This window comes from Nematostella vectensis, chromosome 11 (genome assembly GCF_932526225.1).
Source record: "Nematostella vectensis chromosome 11, jaNemVect1.1, whole genome shotgun sequence".
In the NCBI taxonomy this organism is placed as follows: Eukaryota; Metazoa; Cnidaria; class Anthozoa; order Actiniaria; family Edwardsiidae; genus Nematostella; species Nematostella vectensis.
In genome coordinates, this window is record NC_064044.1 from 15,826,170 (window position 1) to 15,844,909 (window position 18,740).

The 18,740-nt window shown below is 40.3% G+C and overlaps 2 protein-coding genes and 1 long non-coding RNA gene across 3 annotated transcripts in view; 1 reads left to right on the plus strand and 2 right to left on the minus strand.

Moving 5' to 3' along the window:
- LOC5502460 overlaps positions 1–2,690 on the minus strand; it is a 52,187-nt gene extending 49,497 nt beyond the window's left edge. Inside the window, exon 1 of the mRNA XM_048734052.1 lies at positions 2,606–2,690. The gene's annotated coding sequence lies outside the window, so the exon portion shown is untranslated. The remainder of the gene's footprint in view (positions 1–2,605) is intronic.
- LOC5504645 (kelch-like protein diablo) lies at positions 942–18,605 on the minus strand. The gene is made up of 6 exons (XM_048734056.1): positions 18,191–18,605; positions 9,954–10,301; positions 8,811–8,948; positions 4,448–4,603; positions 3,743–4,032; positions 942–3,289 (listed from the first exon to the last, which is right to left on the minus strand). Exons 1-6 carry the CDS (start codon positions 18,467–18,469, stop codon positions 2,749–2,751), a joined length of 1,752 nt encoding a protein of 583 aa, XP_048590013.1. The 5' UTR covers positions 18,470–18,605; the 3' UTR covers positions 942–2,748.
- On the plus strand, positions 13,410–14,457 carry LOC116612338. Its single transcript, XR_004293862.2, has 2 exons — positions 13,410–13,540; positions 13,697–14,457. It is a non-coding gene; the product is annotated as an uncharacterized LOC116612338 (long non-coding RNA).
- Positions 18,606–18,740: the final 135 nt, after the last annotated feature.

Consider the following 18,740-nt stretch of genomic DNA (forward strand, 5'->3'; position numbering starts at 1 on the left):
TCGTTCCTCGGACGCCCATTGGCTGAAACCTTATCTAAACAGAGCTAAAAGCTTTCCATGGCTGTCAGTGTCGGATTACCTTAGGGACGCCGTGGTAGGACCATATAAAAAGGGGTGCGGTAAAAGGAATTATCTGGTAAACCTTGAGTTTGTAACAGCGAAGAAAAGCCCGGTACCTGTACCGCCCCCAACTATAGTCTATTCTCGTTGTTACACTGCACTCTACAATCTATGTGTTGTAGCCGCAGTGGTTCATGGGTAACATGAGTCATGTGACATTTCTCGAGGCCGATTGGACTATGATTCAATAGCCCAAGGGGCGGAATGCCGAATGGTCTATTCAGAACATAGTTCAAGAGGCTGAGATGTCTAATTGGCCAAAATTGGATTATTAGAGATGGTCAAAATTAGACAAAAAATAGCGACGATTAAAAATGGTTTGTATCGGCGGTTGTTTTTCCGTGCCGGTCAATGGCCGCTGGTATTGATCGCATTGAGGTGACTTTGAATCCAGTTCCATACTTTTCGAGCCGAAGCATAAAATACTTGTAGACAGCGATTCAGCTTTTTTTAGTCATTTCTTTTTTTTTGGGATAACTGAACTCTATTTGACTTCCATTCTGCAAAATGTGAATTTATTGTAGAAAGAAACACGATAAAAATGTTACATCTCTCGGAGATTTTCCTCTGAATGTTGAAAAACTTTACAATATTTACAAGAATTTATTGTTTTCAGTTGTTTTCTCAGTGTTGAAAATCATCATTCCATATCTGGTTGCCTTTTTTGGGGGGATAGCATTATCCATTAAGAACTTGTCCTTGAAAAGTTGTCGGTAACTTCGCCAAAACGCGATTCAGCCGCTATTATCCCGAGCATTTCGCTACTCACCGTCTATCACTGATAACAGACCATTGGAAGCTCAGCAATTCAGAATGCAGGATTTTTGCTAATCACATTTATTCGCCAAATTATTTTATACCCAAGAAGCTACGCGGGTTACTACACAGATAATCCGAGTACAACCTTTTTCTACTATTTCCCTGCTACAACACATTCATCATGTACCCATAAGGTACGGGAACGCGAGCAAAAAAAACATCAAGTCTCGAAAGAAAAAAGGTACAAGTTGAAAAAGTTTGTTGAAGAAAGTAGTTTTCTAACAAAACTTGTGAATGTTGCGCGTATTTCTTCAACGAACCAATTTGTCTCGCAGCAAAATGACGTCAACACATCTCAAGCCACATCTCTAGTGCTTGTGATTGGATGAAAGCGAGACAAGTTGACACATGTGATTGGATAAAAGCGAGACAAGTTGACACATGTGATTGGATGAAAGCGAGACAAGTTGACACTTGTGATTGGATAAAAGCGAGACAAGTTGACACTTGTGATTGGATAAAAGCGAGACAAGTTGACACTTGTGATTGGATAAAAGCGAGACAAGTTGACACATGTGATTGGATGAAAGCGAGACAAGTTGTCACTTGTGATTGGATGAAAGCGAGACAAGTTGACACATGTGATTGGTTGAAAGCGAGACAAGTTGACACATGTGATTGGATAAAAGCGAGACAAGTTGACACATGTGATTGGATGAAAGCGAGACAAGTTGACACTTGTGATTGGATGAAAGCGAGACAAGTTGACACTTGTGATTGGATGAAAGCGAGACAAGTTGACACATGTGATTGGATGAAAGCGAGACAAGTTGTCACTTGTGATTGGATGAAAGCGAGACAAGTTGTCACTTGTGATTGGATGAAAGCGAGACAAGTTGTCACTTGTGATTGGATGAAAGCGAGACAAGTTGACACATGTGATTGGTTGAAAGCGAGACAAGTTGACACATGTGATTGGATAAAAGCGAGACAAGTTGACACATGTGATTGGATGAAAGCGAGACAAGTTGACACTTGTGATTGGATGAAAGCGAGACAAGTTGACACATGTGATTGGATGAAAGCGAGACAAGTTGACACATGTGATTGGATGAAAGCGAGACAAGTTGGATGATTTTGTTGCTCGTATTACCGTGCCTATACTTGATATAGGTGTATTTAACAATTGGCGACAGAAATGGCCGTCCGCCAGAGAGAGAGACAAAGTTTGTAAGTTACAACTTAGAAGTTTGAATTAGTTACAACTGTTAATCCCGCTTTGTTTAAGTTTATTATATCCTTGGTGGCCATCAGGGGTTTCATTAGGCCCACCATAATATATAAGTCCCGATTGGTTCGTTCTTAACTCATTGCAAAAATGATCTAGGTGACTACGGACTACACGGGGCTGATTCTTTTGGTGCCATGCTAAATTGGTTCCGGTCAGCGGTCGAATACAGCTGGCTCTGGCCCTCACCAGAGAGCAGTGTGCGTACGTGCAGTCATCGTCTGTGTTCATAAGATCTTGATGCAATTGCTTCCGGTCAGCGTTAGAGTACCGCTGGCTCAGGCCCTCAGCGGAGGGCAGTGTGCGTACGTGCAGTCATCGTCTGTGTTCATAAGACCTTGATGCAATTGCTTCCGGTCAGCGTTAGAGTACCGCTGGCTCAGGCCCTCAGCGGAGAGCAGTGTGCGTTCGTGCAGTCATCGTCTGTGTTCATAAGACCTTGATGCAATTGCTTCCGGTCAGCGTTAGAGTACCGCTGGCTCAGGCCCTCAGCGGAGAGCAGTGTGCGTACGTGCAGTCATCGTCTGTCTTCATAAGGCCGTGATGCAATTGCTACCGGTCAGCGGTAGAGTACAGCTGGCTCATGTCCACGCCACAGGGAAAACTACTGAGGCAGCACTGAAGCGCGCAGTCTGGGTACTAGCGGCCGACGTCCATCTGTTCTCGACCTCGTCGTAGCACTCGACAGAGTCGACTATCGACATGTACTCGTTCATTCCATTTATGGCAAATATTTTCCCACAATGCACCGCGATTGAAACACCGCCTCTGCAATGCTTCATTGAGGCGACTCGAGTCCAGGTCTGCGCCTTTGGGTCGTAGCGCTCGACAGTATTCAATGATCCTTTGCGACCGTTAGCCCCACCCACCGCGTACAGATATCCCGAGAGTGCTTGCGCACCGAAGTCGTAGCGACAGATGAGCATCTCGGGATCCTCGACCCACGAATTGGTTTCTGGGTTGTAATGTTCCACGTGACTAAGATCCCCTGTATTATCGTCGAAACCCCCCACCGCATACATCCGGGAGTCTAGAACGGCCAGGGCGAAGCGCCGTCTTTGCCTATGCATGGTCGCGACTGTCTGCCAGCGCTCAGAGCGAGGCGAATAACGTTCCACATAACTGGACAAGCAAGCGGTCGGGTTAGTAGGGTAAAAAGAGCTTCTCGCATCGGATAACAGAGTTCTGAGTTTCTGGATTAAGAGAGATCTACTCTTCTACGTTCTTTTGTAAAAGTAAAAACACGCACAACAAAAACAGAAGACGTATTTTTTATTCCCGAAGATGACAAATGAGTGGTTTGACACATAGTATAGACGCCGATCTTTTAATGTACCATTTTAAATGTAAATGCATGCAAAATAAAACACGTTCATTCTTCAAACTTATTTTTGGACTGCAACACTGTCTACATTTCAATTATCTTGCAATAATCTTGCAAGTAAATTGTTTAATATTGAAATCTAAACAAGAATGGCTGATTGACATTCTTTAAGATTTACTTTCAAATAAGAAACAAATTGTTTTTGAAGTTTCAAATGTAAACAATAACAAAGGATTCGCTGCTTGACTTACTTGCAAGTTAGCAGCCGATCGCTGCTGCCGCCAGCCACATAGATGTAATCCCCAAGCACAGCAGCCCGCATATCTCCCTGGCACTTGGAGGTAGAGGGCAGGCCCGTCCACGTGTCTTCCACGGGGTCATAGCGCTCCATGGAGTTCAGCTTGCGGCCTCGGCGATATCCACCAATCACATACAGCTTGTTGTCATAGACAGCGACGGCAAAGGAAGCCCGGGCCTCAGACATAGGCTTGGACATTAGCCACTCGGTACGCTCGTGGTCGAATCGCTCAACGCTCTTCACCTAACGCAAAAGATAAATGGCTTGTTAGAGTCTCTGGTTGCCGCCATTTTGTCATTCTAGCAAAGTACCAAGTGTGATGAAGCATCCATTTCCATCGGCTGATTTGGGGAAGCCAATGCGATATTTCCGACTGAACTCAGTAAATAAACCATAAGATTTTATATTTAGGTGGTTATTTTAAGATTTCTTCTCGTAATTTCTCTTCCAATATTGTTTAAAAACGTAACAAAGGTGTGGCTGATAAGGGGTTTCTCAATTTCTACCCATAAATAATCAGCTCCCCACTTACGCGAACTGACTTTAAGTTCCTTATGGAGCCTAATTTTAGACGTTTCCACTCGGATAACTCGAACTTTTCGCTAACTTAAGTTGTCCTTTTTAGGGGTCCAGATAACAATGTTACTACTGTATTTACCTCTTTCATGAATGAAGTCTCCCCACCAAGTACAAACAGGGTCTTGGCATATGAACGCCGCATTGTCACGCATGCGCACTCGCAGTGGCACGTCTTGGCTTCCTCTATGATGTCCTGACAGAACACGTTAGATTGGACAAGTGGATTTTCTCCAATCTGTAGAAAAACAATACAACATTAATCAGAAGCGTGGGGGGGGGGGGATGGTAGACATATGAGCAGGGTAGTGGGTGCACAACACAAGATGTCCGGACAGCACAACACAAGATGTCCGAACAGCACAACACAAGATGTCAGAACAGCACAACACAAGATGTCCGAACAGCACAACACAAGATGTCAGAACAGCACAACACAAGATGTCCGAACAGCACAACACAAGATGTCCGAACAGCACAACACAAGATATCCGAACAGCACAAAACAAGATGTCCGGACAGCACAACACAAGATGTCCGAACAGCACAACACAAGATGCCAGAACAGCACAACACAAGATGTCCGAACAGCACAACACAAGATGTCCGAACAGCACAACACAAGATGTTCGAACAGCACAAAACAAGATGTCAGAACAGCACAACACAAGATGTCCGAACAGCACAACACAAGATGTCAGAACAGCACAACACAAGATGTCAGAACAGCACAACACAAGATGTCGGAACAGCACAACACAAGATGTCAAAACAGCCCAACACAAGATGTCAGAACAGCACAACACAAGATGTCGGAACAGCACAACACAAGATGTCAGAACAGCACAACACAAGATGTCCGAACAGCACAACACAAGATGACCGAACAGCACAACACAAAATGACCGAACAGCACAACACAAGATGACCGAACAGCACAACACAAGATGACCGAACAGCACAACACAAGATGTCCGAACAGCACGACACAAGATGTCCGAACAGCACAACACAAGATGTCCGAACAGCACAACACAAGATGTCCGAACAGCACAACACAAGATGTCGGAACAGCACAACACAAGATGTCAGAACAGCACAACACAAGATGTCGGAACAGCACAACACAAGATGTCAGAACAGAACAACACAAGATGTCCGAACAGCACAACACAAGATGTCGGAACAGCACAACACAAGATGTCAAAACAGCACAACACAAGATGTCAGAACAGCACAACACAAGATGTCAGAACAGCACAACACAAGATGTCAAAACAGCCCAACACAAGATGTCAGAACAGCACAACACAAGATGTCAGAACAGCACGACACAAGATGTCCGAACAGCACAACACAAGATGTCCGAACAGCACAACACAAGATGTCAGAACAGCCCAACACAAGATGTCAGAACAGCACAACACAAGATGTCGGAACAGCACAACACAAGATGTCGGAACAGCACAACACAAGATGTCAAAACAGCACAACACAAGATATCCGAACAGCACAACACAAGATGTCAGAACAGCACAACACAAGATGTCAAAACAGCCCAACACAAGATGTCAGAACAGCACAACACAAGATATCCGAACAGCACAACACAAGATGTCAAAACAGCCCAACACAAGATGTCAGAACAGCACAACACAAGATGTCCGAACAGCACAACACAAGATGTCAGAACAGCACAACACAAGATGTCAGAACAGCACAACACAAGATGTCCGAACAGCACAACACAAGATGTCAGAACAGCACAACACAAGATGTCGGAACAGCACAACACAAGATGTCGGAACAGCACAACACAAGATGTCGGAACAGCACAACACAAGATGTCAGAACAGCACAACACAAGATGTCGGAACAGCACAACACAAGATGTCAGAACAGCACAACACAAGATGTCAGAACAGAACAACAGAACAACACAAGATGTCGGAACAGAACAACAGAACAACACAAGATGTCAGAACAGCACAACACAAGATGTCCGAACAGCACAACACAAGATGTCCGAACAGCACAACACAAGATGTTCGAACAGCACAAAACAAGATGTCAGAACAGCACAACACAAGATGTCCGAACAGCACAACACAAGATGTCAGAACAGCACAACACAAGATGTCAGAACAGCACAACACAAGATGTCGGAACAGCACAACACAAGATGTCAAAACAGCCCAACACAAGATGTCAGAACAGCACAACACAAGATGTCGGAACAGCACAACACAAGATGTCAGAACAGCACAACACAAGATGTCCGAACAGCACAACACAAGATGACCGAACAGCACAACACAAAATGACCGAACAGCACAACACAAGATGACCGAACAGCACAACACAAGATGACCGAACAGCACAACACAAGATGTCAGAACAGCACGACACAAGATGTCCGAACAGCACAACACAAGATGTCCGAACAGCACAACACAAGATGTCAAAACAGCCCAACACAAGATGTCAGAACAGAACAACACAAGATGTCAGAACAGCACGACACAAGATGTCCGAACAGCACAACACAAGATGTCCGAACAGCACAACACAAGATGTCAGAACAGCCCAACACAAGATGTCAGAACAGCACAACACAAGATGTCGGAACAGCACAACACAAGATGTCGGAACAGCACAACACAAGATGTCGGAACAGCACAACACAAGATGTCCGGACAGCACAACACAAGATGTCAAAACAGCCCAACACAAGATGTCAGAACAGCACAACACAAGATGTCAGAACAGCACAACACAAGATGTCAAAACAGCACAACACAAGATATCCGAACAGCACAACACAAGATGTCAGAACAGCACAACACAAGATGTCAAAACAGCCCAACACAAGATGTCAGAACAGCACAACACAAGATATCCGAACAGCACAACACAAGATATCCGAACAGCACAACACAAGATGTCAGAACAGCACAACACAAGATGTCAAAACAGCCCAACACAAGATGTCGGAACAGCACAACACAAGATGTCAAAACAGCCCAACACAAGATGTCAGAACAGCACAACACAAGATGTCGGAACAGCACAACACAAGATGTCGGAACAGCACAACACAAGATGTCGGAACAGCACAACACAAGATGTCCGGACAGCACAACACAAGATGTCCGAACAGCACAACACAAGATGTCAGAACAGCACAACACAAGATGTCCGAACAGCACAACACAAGATGTCCGAACAGCACAACACAAGATGTTCGAACAGCACAAAACAAGATGTCAGAACAGCACAACACAAGATGTCCGAACAGCACAACACAAGATGTCAGAACAGCACAACACAAGATGTCAGAACAGCACAACACAAGATGTCGGAACAGCACAACACAAGATGTCCGAACAGCACAACACAAGATGTCCGAACAGCACAACACAAGATGTCCGAACAGAACAGCACAACACAAGATGTCCGAACAGCACAACACAAGATGTCAGAACAGCACAACACAAGATGTCCGAACAGCACAACACAAGATGTCAAAACAGCCCAACACAAGATGTCAGAACAGCACAACACAAGATGTCAGAACAGCACAACACAAGATGTCAGAACAGCACAACACAAGATGTCCGAACAGCACAACACAAGATGTCAGAACAGCACAACACAAGATGTCGGAACAGCACAACACAAGATGTCGGAACAGCACAACACAAGATGTCGGAACAGCACAACACAAGATGTCAGAACAGCACAACACAAGATGTCGGAACAGCACAACACAAGATGTCAGAACAGCACAACACAAGATGTCAGAACAGAACAACAGAACAACACAAGATGTCGGAACAGAACAACAGAACAACACAAGATGTCAGAACAGCACAACACAAGATGTCGGAACAGAACAACACAAGATGTCGGAACAGCACAACACAAGATGTCGGAACAGAACAACAGCACAACAAGATGCCAGATTTGAAAAGTGCTCACCGACATATATCAGAGAGCAAAGGCAAATGGGGTTCGGTTTGCAACACATACATTGCTGATAGACATAACCCAAGCATTTTATAACATTATGTGCACCCTCAACAGCACTAACCCTTATAGTTTCACAAAAAGGTGTTGGCTGTATGTGATACTATAAGCATCAGATATGAATCACTAATTCCTGTCTGGATGGGTATGCATTAGTGGCCTTTTTAGGAAAAATATGGAAACGGGCCTGCATACTAAGATTGTCTGAATCTCAAACGTAATAAACGCAGACCAAGAAGACAGCCTAATATTCAGGTACATTGCAAGTTGTAAAGTGATTATGCTGACCTAGGCTGATGGGCTAAGATTTGGAATATTTGGTATCTCTCATACCTACTGTCTGAATTTCCCCTGTGAAGCTTGAAGAAAAGAGATCCATATTTAGAAGGGGCTTTCTTTACAGTATGTTTACTCACCTCTGTACAGAGCACCCTAAGAGGGATAAAGGAAAGCCTCACGACCTTCAGTAGCTCTGACATGTGTTGCTTGCGCTCCTCTCTGTTGTGATCTACCCAAGTTACTGTCGCCTTAAACACCTGTCTCTCTTCTGTTACCTATGGGTGACCAGGGTATAACATTAGCAGGGGCAGATAGAGAAATTAAAGGCATCACCCCCAAAAAGAGAGAGAGGGAGGGGGTAACAATAGATACTGAAAAATATAAGAGGAAGTTAATTTGAAGATTTTAGACCCCATTGCTTCTATTATTCCAGTCTGGCAAGGGGTGAGGATGGCACTGTTCTCTTCTGGACTCGTTGCTTATCTGGATCAAGATTTTTGGATTTTGGGGGGAAACATTGTAAAATATTATTTTTTTACAAAACAAAGGAACACTTTCACTTTTTTTATTCAAAAAGGGGGGTTAATATCCAATCTATCCACCCCACAATGTGCCCCGCCCATGCCTTGGACCCAGCACAGGCTAGTTACTGAACAAAAATTATAAAATAATATAAATTTAAATAATATAAATATAAATAATATAAATATAAATAATATAAACTGGTTACAAACAAAGTGGCCAGCAACCGTTTGCAACTTTGCTATCCTTTGCATATGCTCATTATACAGTAGAAGTTAAGTACACTAGAAAAAAGTTGCTACTATGAACCATGTCTGCTGCACTTTAATGCTTGGAGGGTAAGGAGTCTCCATAAAAACAGACAGGGGTGATGGTTGACAAAATCAATCTTTAACTTGAGGGATTATAAAGTTATAGCAATTGGAGAGTGGTCAATAGCAATTCTTACCCTTAAGAGGTATAGCACATAGTGCTTGATCAAAGCAATTTCTAACTCTAAAAGATAGCACTAGCTTTAATTGACTTGTGGTATACTGAAAATTATGTTTTAGGCATTTTTAACCACCATAAGCACAAGATGCCCTAAGGGATAGCAGAATCTAAATAACCTTTGAATACCTTCTAGGGATATAATTTTATATATACGGTAATTTGATAGGACAATCACTCCTGTCTACTTTTATGGAAAGTCCACCCAGGAATCTAGTGTATTGTTGTGTGCCAAACAAAATTTTAAGGAGAAAAAATGAAGTAAGTACCTTAAGATCATCTCTACGGAGAATATCAATAACTTGACTTGTAGACAGGTTCTTGAAATCATCTGTCTCCACAACTTCAGTAAAATTATCCATTATAACAGAGAAGGCAGCTTCCTTGAGTATTTTCAGACCATGCCTCTCGGCAAGGGCAAGGATTCGCAAACAGTTTGATGTCTCAATTTGTCGCATAATAAAGTCTATACAAGCATCTTTAGCAGACTTGAACTGAAGAAGATCAGAGGCAAGGAATATATTCTGAACATTTGCATCAGTGATTCTGAGTCGGGAGGTGTAGGCAAAATTGATGAGGAGCTCGGCAGAGACTGAGTCCACTCCGTGAATCTCAACCTGGAACCAATAGGAAGGATACCATTACCGTAGTAATACAGACAGCAACAGGAAAGATACCATTACTATAGTAATACAGATAGCAACAGGAAAGATTACCATTACTGTAGTAATACAGATAGCAACAGGAAAGATACCATTACTGTAGTAAAACAGATACCAACAGGAAAGATATCATTACTGTAGTAAAACAGATACCAACAGGAAAGATACCATTACTGTAGTAATCCAGATACCAACAGGAAAGATACCATTACTGTAGTAATCCAGATACCAACAGGAAAGATACCATTTTCTGTAGTAATACAGATACCAACAGTATATCATTCTGTTGTAATACAGATACCAACAGGAAAGATACCATTACTGTAATAATACAGATACCAACAGGAAAGATATCATTAACTGTAGTAATACAGATAGCAACAGATACCATTACTGTAGTAAAACAGATACCAACAGGAAAGATATCATTACTGTAGTAAAACAGATACTAACAGGAAATATACCATTACTGTAGTAAAACAGATACCAACAGGAAAGATATTACTGTAGTAAAACAGATAGCAACAGGATAAGATACCATTACTGTAGTAAAACAGATAGCAACAGCAAAGATTCCATTACTGTAGTAAAACAGATAGCAACAGGAAAGATATAATTACTGTAGTAAAACAGATAGCAACAGGAAAGATACCATTATTGTATTAATACAGATAGCAACAGGAAAGATATCATTACTGTAGTAAAACAGATAGCTTGACCAAGATGCATACACCATAAGAGGGGAGATTAATCTTTAAAACATATGTGAAATTATAATTGAATGACAAATAAAAATCTGTTTTTAGTGATTCATATGTACTAAAGGTATAGTAACAGATAATGTTGAACCTCAAGAAATCTTGAAAAAATTAGATACCCTTTTCAAGATTGACATGCTGATGGAAATCTATACTATAGATAATAAGCTAAGGAATGGACTGTTGTCCACCTTTTACGAAAAAACGGCTGAGCTAGAAAACTCCGAAACCATGCCATTTCCACACATTGCTGGAGAGGTGTGAAAAATGGCTTTTATTTCAAGATTATAACGGATAGAAAAGTTCTAATTCGTGTGTTTTTGCAAGCAAGAGGATCACACTCTCAAAGGCGCCACTTTCAAGATTTTACAGATAGAAGCACAAAAATAATTTATTTCCCGCAGCAAAAAGGACTAATGACCTTCAGACCTCTGTCTCTCAGAAAAACACACTAAAAGTATACAGTAATATGTCTATCTCCAAAAATATCATCGTAGAGGAGAAATCTTATTCTAGACAACTTCAGAAGATGTGAAAACAAACCTTTAACCGTGCGGAAAATCAAATCTGAAAAAGAAATCGAATACTTGCCGTAGTTTCAATAACATGGATGGTTAATTGTAGCTAAAAAAACACTACTGTCTTTTTATCTACTACTGTCTTTTTATCGTTATTTAGAAAGGCATTACTCCTACCTCGAAAAGAAAGTAGATTCTTTAGCTCCATAGCGCATAAACAACATGGTTTGCAAACAAGAAAATGGAAGAAAAGAGCTTTTATCTACAACTGCAAGGCTTTTGACTTTTGAACTCATTCAATTCTATCCACTGAAGGACAGTGCATTAAATGCTTATTTAATTAGATCAAGATGGTGCACAACACTTATTATTTTATCAGATCAATCTTGATATATGAAGTAAGTACCCTTAAGTTTTTTTTTTTATAAAAGCAAAACGTTGATTAAAAAGTATGGAATCAACCACCAAATAACACACTAAGCCCAAGAAAGCCAACGAAGCCAGGACGATCAACTCTCTCATTTACAAAACCAAACATATGAACATGCAAACTGGCATGGTTTGAATTTGGTTGTCTGGATTACTGCCAAAAACATCCTACACAGGGTTCCCAACACGGATATAGAAAAAGGTGGAATACTAAAATATGGGCGTTATTTTAAAGAAAGTGCCTTTTCACATTTTTATAAGGTAAATTAAATATGAGATAAATATATTGGGGACTTAAATGGGAGGCATTTGTTTAATTAATATTTACGACGAGGCATACTTTTCTTCTTAAACAACAGGAAGCCCAATACATTGAAGCACTGAAATATACCTTAAAAAAGTTTTGCACATCAAAGAATTGCTTTTTGTGAATATTACACAGGTACGACAAGTAAGACATATTTCGCCAATTTTAGTGCCTGGCTAGCATAGATTTTGCATAAGACAAGAGTATGGCTTTGCATAATACGGCCCTAAGGTGACAAAAATATTTTACAAATAAAAAACAATTAGGGAATTTCGACTGCCATTTTTAAAAGGATTTTAAAATCCTTATAACATGGGCTCAATTTTTTTCCTTTTAAATCAATCTACATCTACATATTGGGGGGCCTTGCAAACCATCAGGCAAGACATTGCCTATACGATTGATAGAGATCGATTGATAGAGATCGATTTAATATATATATCAAACATGTTCTAGAGTATTAAGATGTGTCACCTGTCGCACCTAGACGTTAGCGTCCGTGCGAGATGGATTCCTAGGTTTTTAGGAATTCCTAGGTATTCCTAGGAATTCCTAGGAATTTCCTAAGATTTCCTGAGTTTGATCTAAAGGCGTTAACAAAATATGATTAAACTTCCTAAAAATTCCTAGGATTTCCTAGTATAAGCAGAAGACCAGAAAATCAGAATAATTGAGATTAGGAAATCTTAGGAACTCGTAGGAAATTCTTAGGAAATCCTAAACGGACATTTTTCTCACAAGAACAGACCTCACCATACTTGAATATATTGTAAGCTATACTACAACAATAAGAAACGTAATCAAAGACAGGCATTGGACTTGAACACGAGTTTTATGAGGTGTACTTTTTTCAGAATTAGTACTACATTGAAAAGAAAGATACGAAGGGTGATAATTGTTTTAAAATCTTAGATCTGATTTAGACATAATATATATTGTTTCTAATAGAAATGCTTCTTGAGATTATAAGAAAAGAAGTCCCGCTTTGCAGAAAGGAGACCGTAAAATGAAAATGTACCGGGCATCCTTTGCTTTAGTGGCCGGGAGGGGCTTGGGCCCAAGGCGCAAAACAATAACCGTAACCATAGCCTCCAATCGGATAGCCGTTTTACTCCCGTCTTTTCTACGCGAAATTCACCTATTTTAAGGACTTGGTGAGCAGAACATGGATTGAAGTAAAAGGTTAGTGTGCAATGGGCTTTATAATGTAATAGTATCAATAATAAATGTGATTTCTGCGACCAACTTTAGCGTGAATCTTGGAACTAGATGTGTTTTGTGATTCTTTTCTTCTTAACACTACTACCTTCTTATGTGTTTCTCTTAATATCTTTGCAGGGCCTTATGATAGAGATAGCAAAATGTGCCCGAGTTGCAAAGCCAGAAAAGAAAGAAATTTGAGGTACAAGGAACGTATCAATGCGTGAATAGCAAGAATCGAATAAAAACTTTTCAAACTGATACACAAATTCACTTCTTACATATAAAGTTTCTATGCTTTATAAACTGTTGCTTGAAGCACAAAATTGGCTAACTTAGCTTAGTGAAAACCTAGTAACCAGTCTTGCACTTAAAATTTGTCCAGGTATTTATTTTGAATATCCAATATTACCGTAGTTGGCCCTTGTCCAGATAAGTTATTATTTTGATATTCTGATTACAGTAAAACCCTGCAAATGAAGAACCTAGTTATCTTTTCATGCTAACCTACTAGGGTTCGAATTTAAATGGTGCATATAGGCTTAATGCCTTTAGCTTCTTCTCTGAATATACAAAGTTATATACTGAGACTATACAAAGATTTCTATTAAATGTAGCTAGTATCATTTTTTCCTATACCATTTTACTTCCATTTTGTTTTAAACTGAGGCACTAGGGTTGCTTGAATGAGGTTAGATTATTTTAAACATGAAACTCATCCAAACAGGGTCCACATATATTAGTTGTGCTGGAATACATGGGACTGGGCTTCTAAGTCCAAGATTTTGCACAAATAGACAATAGCCTTGTTTATGTGAGTTCTATTGTATGTTTGTATTTACCTGCAAGAAAATGTGATGCACCTGAACTTTGAATAAAAAGAATCTTTATTGTTTTCAGTGTATGTGGTTTAGTGTTTATCATTTCCTCTGAAATTCTATATTGCAGTCCTAGGAAAATCCTAGGGATTCTTAGGCTTTACAAGCAATTTTCTTCCTAGGAATTCCTAAGAAATCCTTAAGAATTTCCTAGGAATTCCTAGGAAAATCTTAGGAAACTCTTGTTTGTTTTGTCCCAATTTACCGTGAAGTTTCACACAGTCTGGTGGCAGAAGCCGGAAAATAGGGGTTTCGCACAAGTCGAGAGCTAGAGAAGGTGTGAAAGCAGATTTGAGTAGATATTGGTCCCCTAAACAACGCCTGGTAGTTAGTGGAGTCGGATTTTGGTATATGTTTTGAATTATTTACGTTTTTCTATTTCGGGTGAAAAACCACAGGGTACCCGAGTATGAATTTTACAAAATAATTTATTGAGCATGCAAAACATACAATAAAGGCATGGAAACATTCTACAAACATACTTTCCATATGTTGCAAGTTGCTCCAACTAATACGGCCTTAAAACACAGGGTGCCCGAGTCATATATTTGCAAGTTCCAGTGTGTTCACACATAAGCTTGGGAAATAACCCATAGAGTTTTCATATTTTTGGTCGTTTATAACTCAGAAGCTACCTAAACACAATACCCCAGTTTCAAATATAGCATCTGAGCTAATTCTTCTCTTTTATATGTAAAGACACCACAGGGATCCCAAGTCAAGATCTGTTTGGAAGACTTTGCAAATGCAAGACAAGTCAACCTAGCAGTCCCCTGTGCAATTGCCTACAATGATGGAAGTTTTAGGAAGTCACCATAAGTCACAATTCTTGAGGAAGGTTTTGACATATGATGTTGTTAATATCTTGGGTGGAATGGCATTATTCAGATGCAAATACGTTTTGGGAGCTTACGCAGAAATATTTCACGACCATCATGAGGCAGATCACCACCCAAAGCTGCTCTATTCTTAACATGGCCTTTGATCAGTATTTGGATACAACGATTCAGGCTGGAAAGAGGGCCAGGAAAGGGTCTACAGATGGTTTTGAGATAAGGAACGCAGGCCGCAATACACCAGTGTCATGACAATGGTCCAAGTACATATAGAACCCAAAGAACGGTCTGATGCCCGGGAAGGATCTTTTCATATGAGGAGTTCTTTTCAATGGGCAGAAAGCAGCCAATGGCAGAAATCAGCAAGCTTGAGTCCACAAAATACAGGGTGTAGATGGGGTTAACCGACTAGCGACAAATGGCTTAAAAAGTAACTAAATACTGACAAAACACGAAATAAACTAGTGAATAGCGACAACAAAATATTTGCTGACTACCGACATTTTATTATTTCGGTTATTTTTACTCTTAACTTCCATCGTCAATCTACTTAAATTCGGCCATTTCAGAATCTGCACTATGTATTTCCTATTCCATAATTTTTTCAGTCAATTATTAATCCATAATTAATTTATTATCAATAAATTATTAATTACTTATCGATGAAATCTGGTACAAGAGCGATTACTAGCTTAGATTCACGGACTACCGACAAAGACCGATGATACCGACCATCGACAAATTATGGAAATTTTAACTGACTACTGAGATGCAGACCCCCCCCCCCCCCATCCAGACCCTGAAAGAACAGACACGCAATGATTCTGCATGCTGCCTACGATGCTAGCGACTTCTCAACAGTCATCATTTAATCCCCAGATACAGATGACCTCGCCCTTTGTGTTACGCACTTCATTGACATTGGATGTCAGGGGTTTGGTTTCGAACAAGTACTGTCTGGCGACCGCCAGAATCTTATCCCAGTCCACTCAATTCATGAAAGGCTAGGTCACAGGCTTTGCCAGTCACTACCAGCATTTCATGTGTTAACCGGATGCAATTCCACAGGCAACATCTCTGGTAAAGGAAAGAGGAAGCCATGGCTAACGCTAAGACAAAGAGCTGCATGCCAATCGACGCTTAGTCTGTTTGGTCAGCATCAAGCCCTCGTTGATAAGAAAGCAGCAAAAACAGAGGCTTTTGTTTGCAATCTCTATCTGTATCAAGATCAGCTGACGAGCTGCGCCATCTGATGTTCTGCCAACATCAGACAGCCTCAGGCAACATATGGAGCGTGCCAGGAACATGAATAAGAAAGCAAGACGGAAATCTCAGGCCTGTCTACATAACAAAAGACCCATATCCACCCAGTCTTATCGAGCCGACAAGGTTTGCTTATGTCAGCGGAAGCCTGTTCATGTATGGCTAAAGAGGCATGAGCCCCCATAACATGGCAAGCAAGTAGATTAGTAGATTAGAAGGACAAAAAAGTGATGATGAGTAGGATCAAGTCCTGTTATGCTAGTGCCAAACCTTAGCAATTACCTTCTATTTCTTTTACAATGCATTAAATACATTCTTTATATAGCTGAGATGTCGGATAAGAACAGGCCGGGTACCAAAGCCTAGACGGAAAGATGGCCGATCTGTGTTATGCCTAGCAAGTAACCTTGTTTTCTATTTTTAAAGAAGTAATATTTGGGCTCACTTTGGTTTAATGTCATGCAAGGATAAACATTCGGTACAATAAACGCAATTTCAATGCTGGACTGCAATTGCTAATATTGCATCTTTTCATAATAAGTTAGCATAGCATCCTGATCAAACATTCTCTGAATAATGATCTATATGAGTCATTCATGCAAATGTAAGACTCTGGCACCCTGTGGTTTTAGGCTGTATTAGTTGGAATTACTTGCAACATATGGGAAGTATGTTTGTAGGATGTTTCCATGCTCATATTGTATGTTTTGCATGTTCAATAAATTATTTCGTAAAATTCATACTCTGGTACCCTGTGGTTTTTCACCCGAAAAAGAAAAACGTAAATAATTCAAAACGTATACCACAATTCGACTCCACTAACTACCAGGCGTTGTTCAGGGGACCAATATTTACTCAAATCTGTTTACAAACCTTTTCTAACTCTCGACTCATGCGAAACCCCCTGCTGCTACCAGACTATCATTCCTCGGTATTTTCTTAGGATTTCCTAGGAATAAAATCCTAGGATATCCCTAGGTTATCCTAGGATTTTCCTAGTCCACCTCGCACGGGAGCTATAATAATTTATTTAAGTATTTAAACATTTCAGGCTTTGCATTAGTGTGAAAAGGTTACGGTTTGGAACATGTGTGATGGTGCGGAGTGCTGGCCATGACAGTCACATTACCACAACAACACATTGTATGTTACATGACACGCTGTAACATTAAGTGCGCAATTACTTTTTAAATGCATACGACTCAACGTTTTTTATCGATAAAATCAATCGGTTATTATTGAGCGATTTCTCGATCGGTTTTCCGATCAACTTATCAATTAATATCAATTGCCACGACGGGTCTAGAATCATAAATAAATACTACTAGTATGTATAATGATATTCCATAACAAAATAAAATTCTTCCTGATCTAAATTTTAGATGCGTTTCCAAAGCAAAATCTAGCAGCAAATATCAGTAATCACACCATGAGAGCACGGACGTAATGATCACTGCAAGATACGAAAATAAAAATTCCAGTGTAGCGAAACAGTACAAGAAAATTGGAATTGTAACTTTTGGCAGTAAAAGCTTCCAATAACATGATAAATACAGCTGTTGTATATCCAAGGAGGCCAGGAACTGGCCAAGTCTTAAATTAAACTACCGTAAAGGTATACTGTAGTATGAAGAAGGCTGATATAATATACATACCAAATCGGTGGAGCTCTCTCTCATTTGACCCGTAAACATGGCGTTAAAATATCGGCTTGTAGCGGCTAACACAGCCTTATGTGCGGTTATCCTTTTGTTTTCCACTAAAAGTGTGATATCACAAAGCTCCTCATTCTTCCTGAGTTCTTGTAGTCGCGATAGAACACAGCCGGGGTGGAGCGAATCCACGAAATTTTGACAAACTCCTTCGTCAGTTTCCTCCATGTTTTGGTTTGCACCTGCCCAGGGCAGCGGTAATGCTCGCGGGCCTATATTCATAGAAATACAAATACGAATATCGTATCTTGACTCCGTTTTGAATCGAATGAAAATGTTTGCTAAAAATACCACAGATGAATAATGAATTATTGTTATCTAATTCATATATTTTTCATAGAATAGCATTTATTGGAAATTATTTTTTATAGACACTAAAATCTGAGAACATCGTTAAGAACATTTTCAGCCTTAAAATGCTATAAAGAAAAAAAAAGGAACGGCGCAAACTCTGGAATAGACGCATCAGGACGCTTCTGTTTTTATTTTACCC

What these genes read in the sequence shown, in the direction of transcription:
- LOC5504645 (XM_048734056.1), bottom strand. Translation starts at nt 18,469, where the DNA reads ATGAATATAGGCCCGCGAGCATTACCGCTGCCCTGGGCAGGTGCAAAC. An exon ending in TTAGGGTGCTCTGTACAGAG is followed by an intron (nt 4,604 to 8,810) that starts GTGAGTAAACAT and finishes GTTTTTCTACAG; the next exon opens with ATTGGAGAAAATCCACTTGT. An exon ending in AGACTTCATTCATGAAAGAG is followed by an intron (nt 4,033 to 4,447) that starts GTAAATACAGTA and finishes CTTTTGCGTTAG; the next exon opens with GTGAAGAGCGTTGAGCGATT.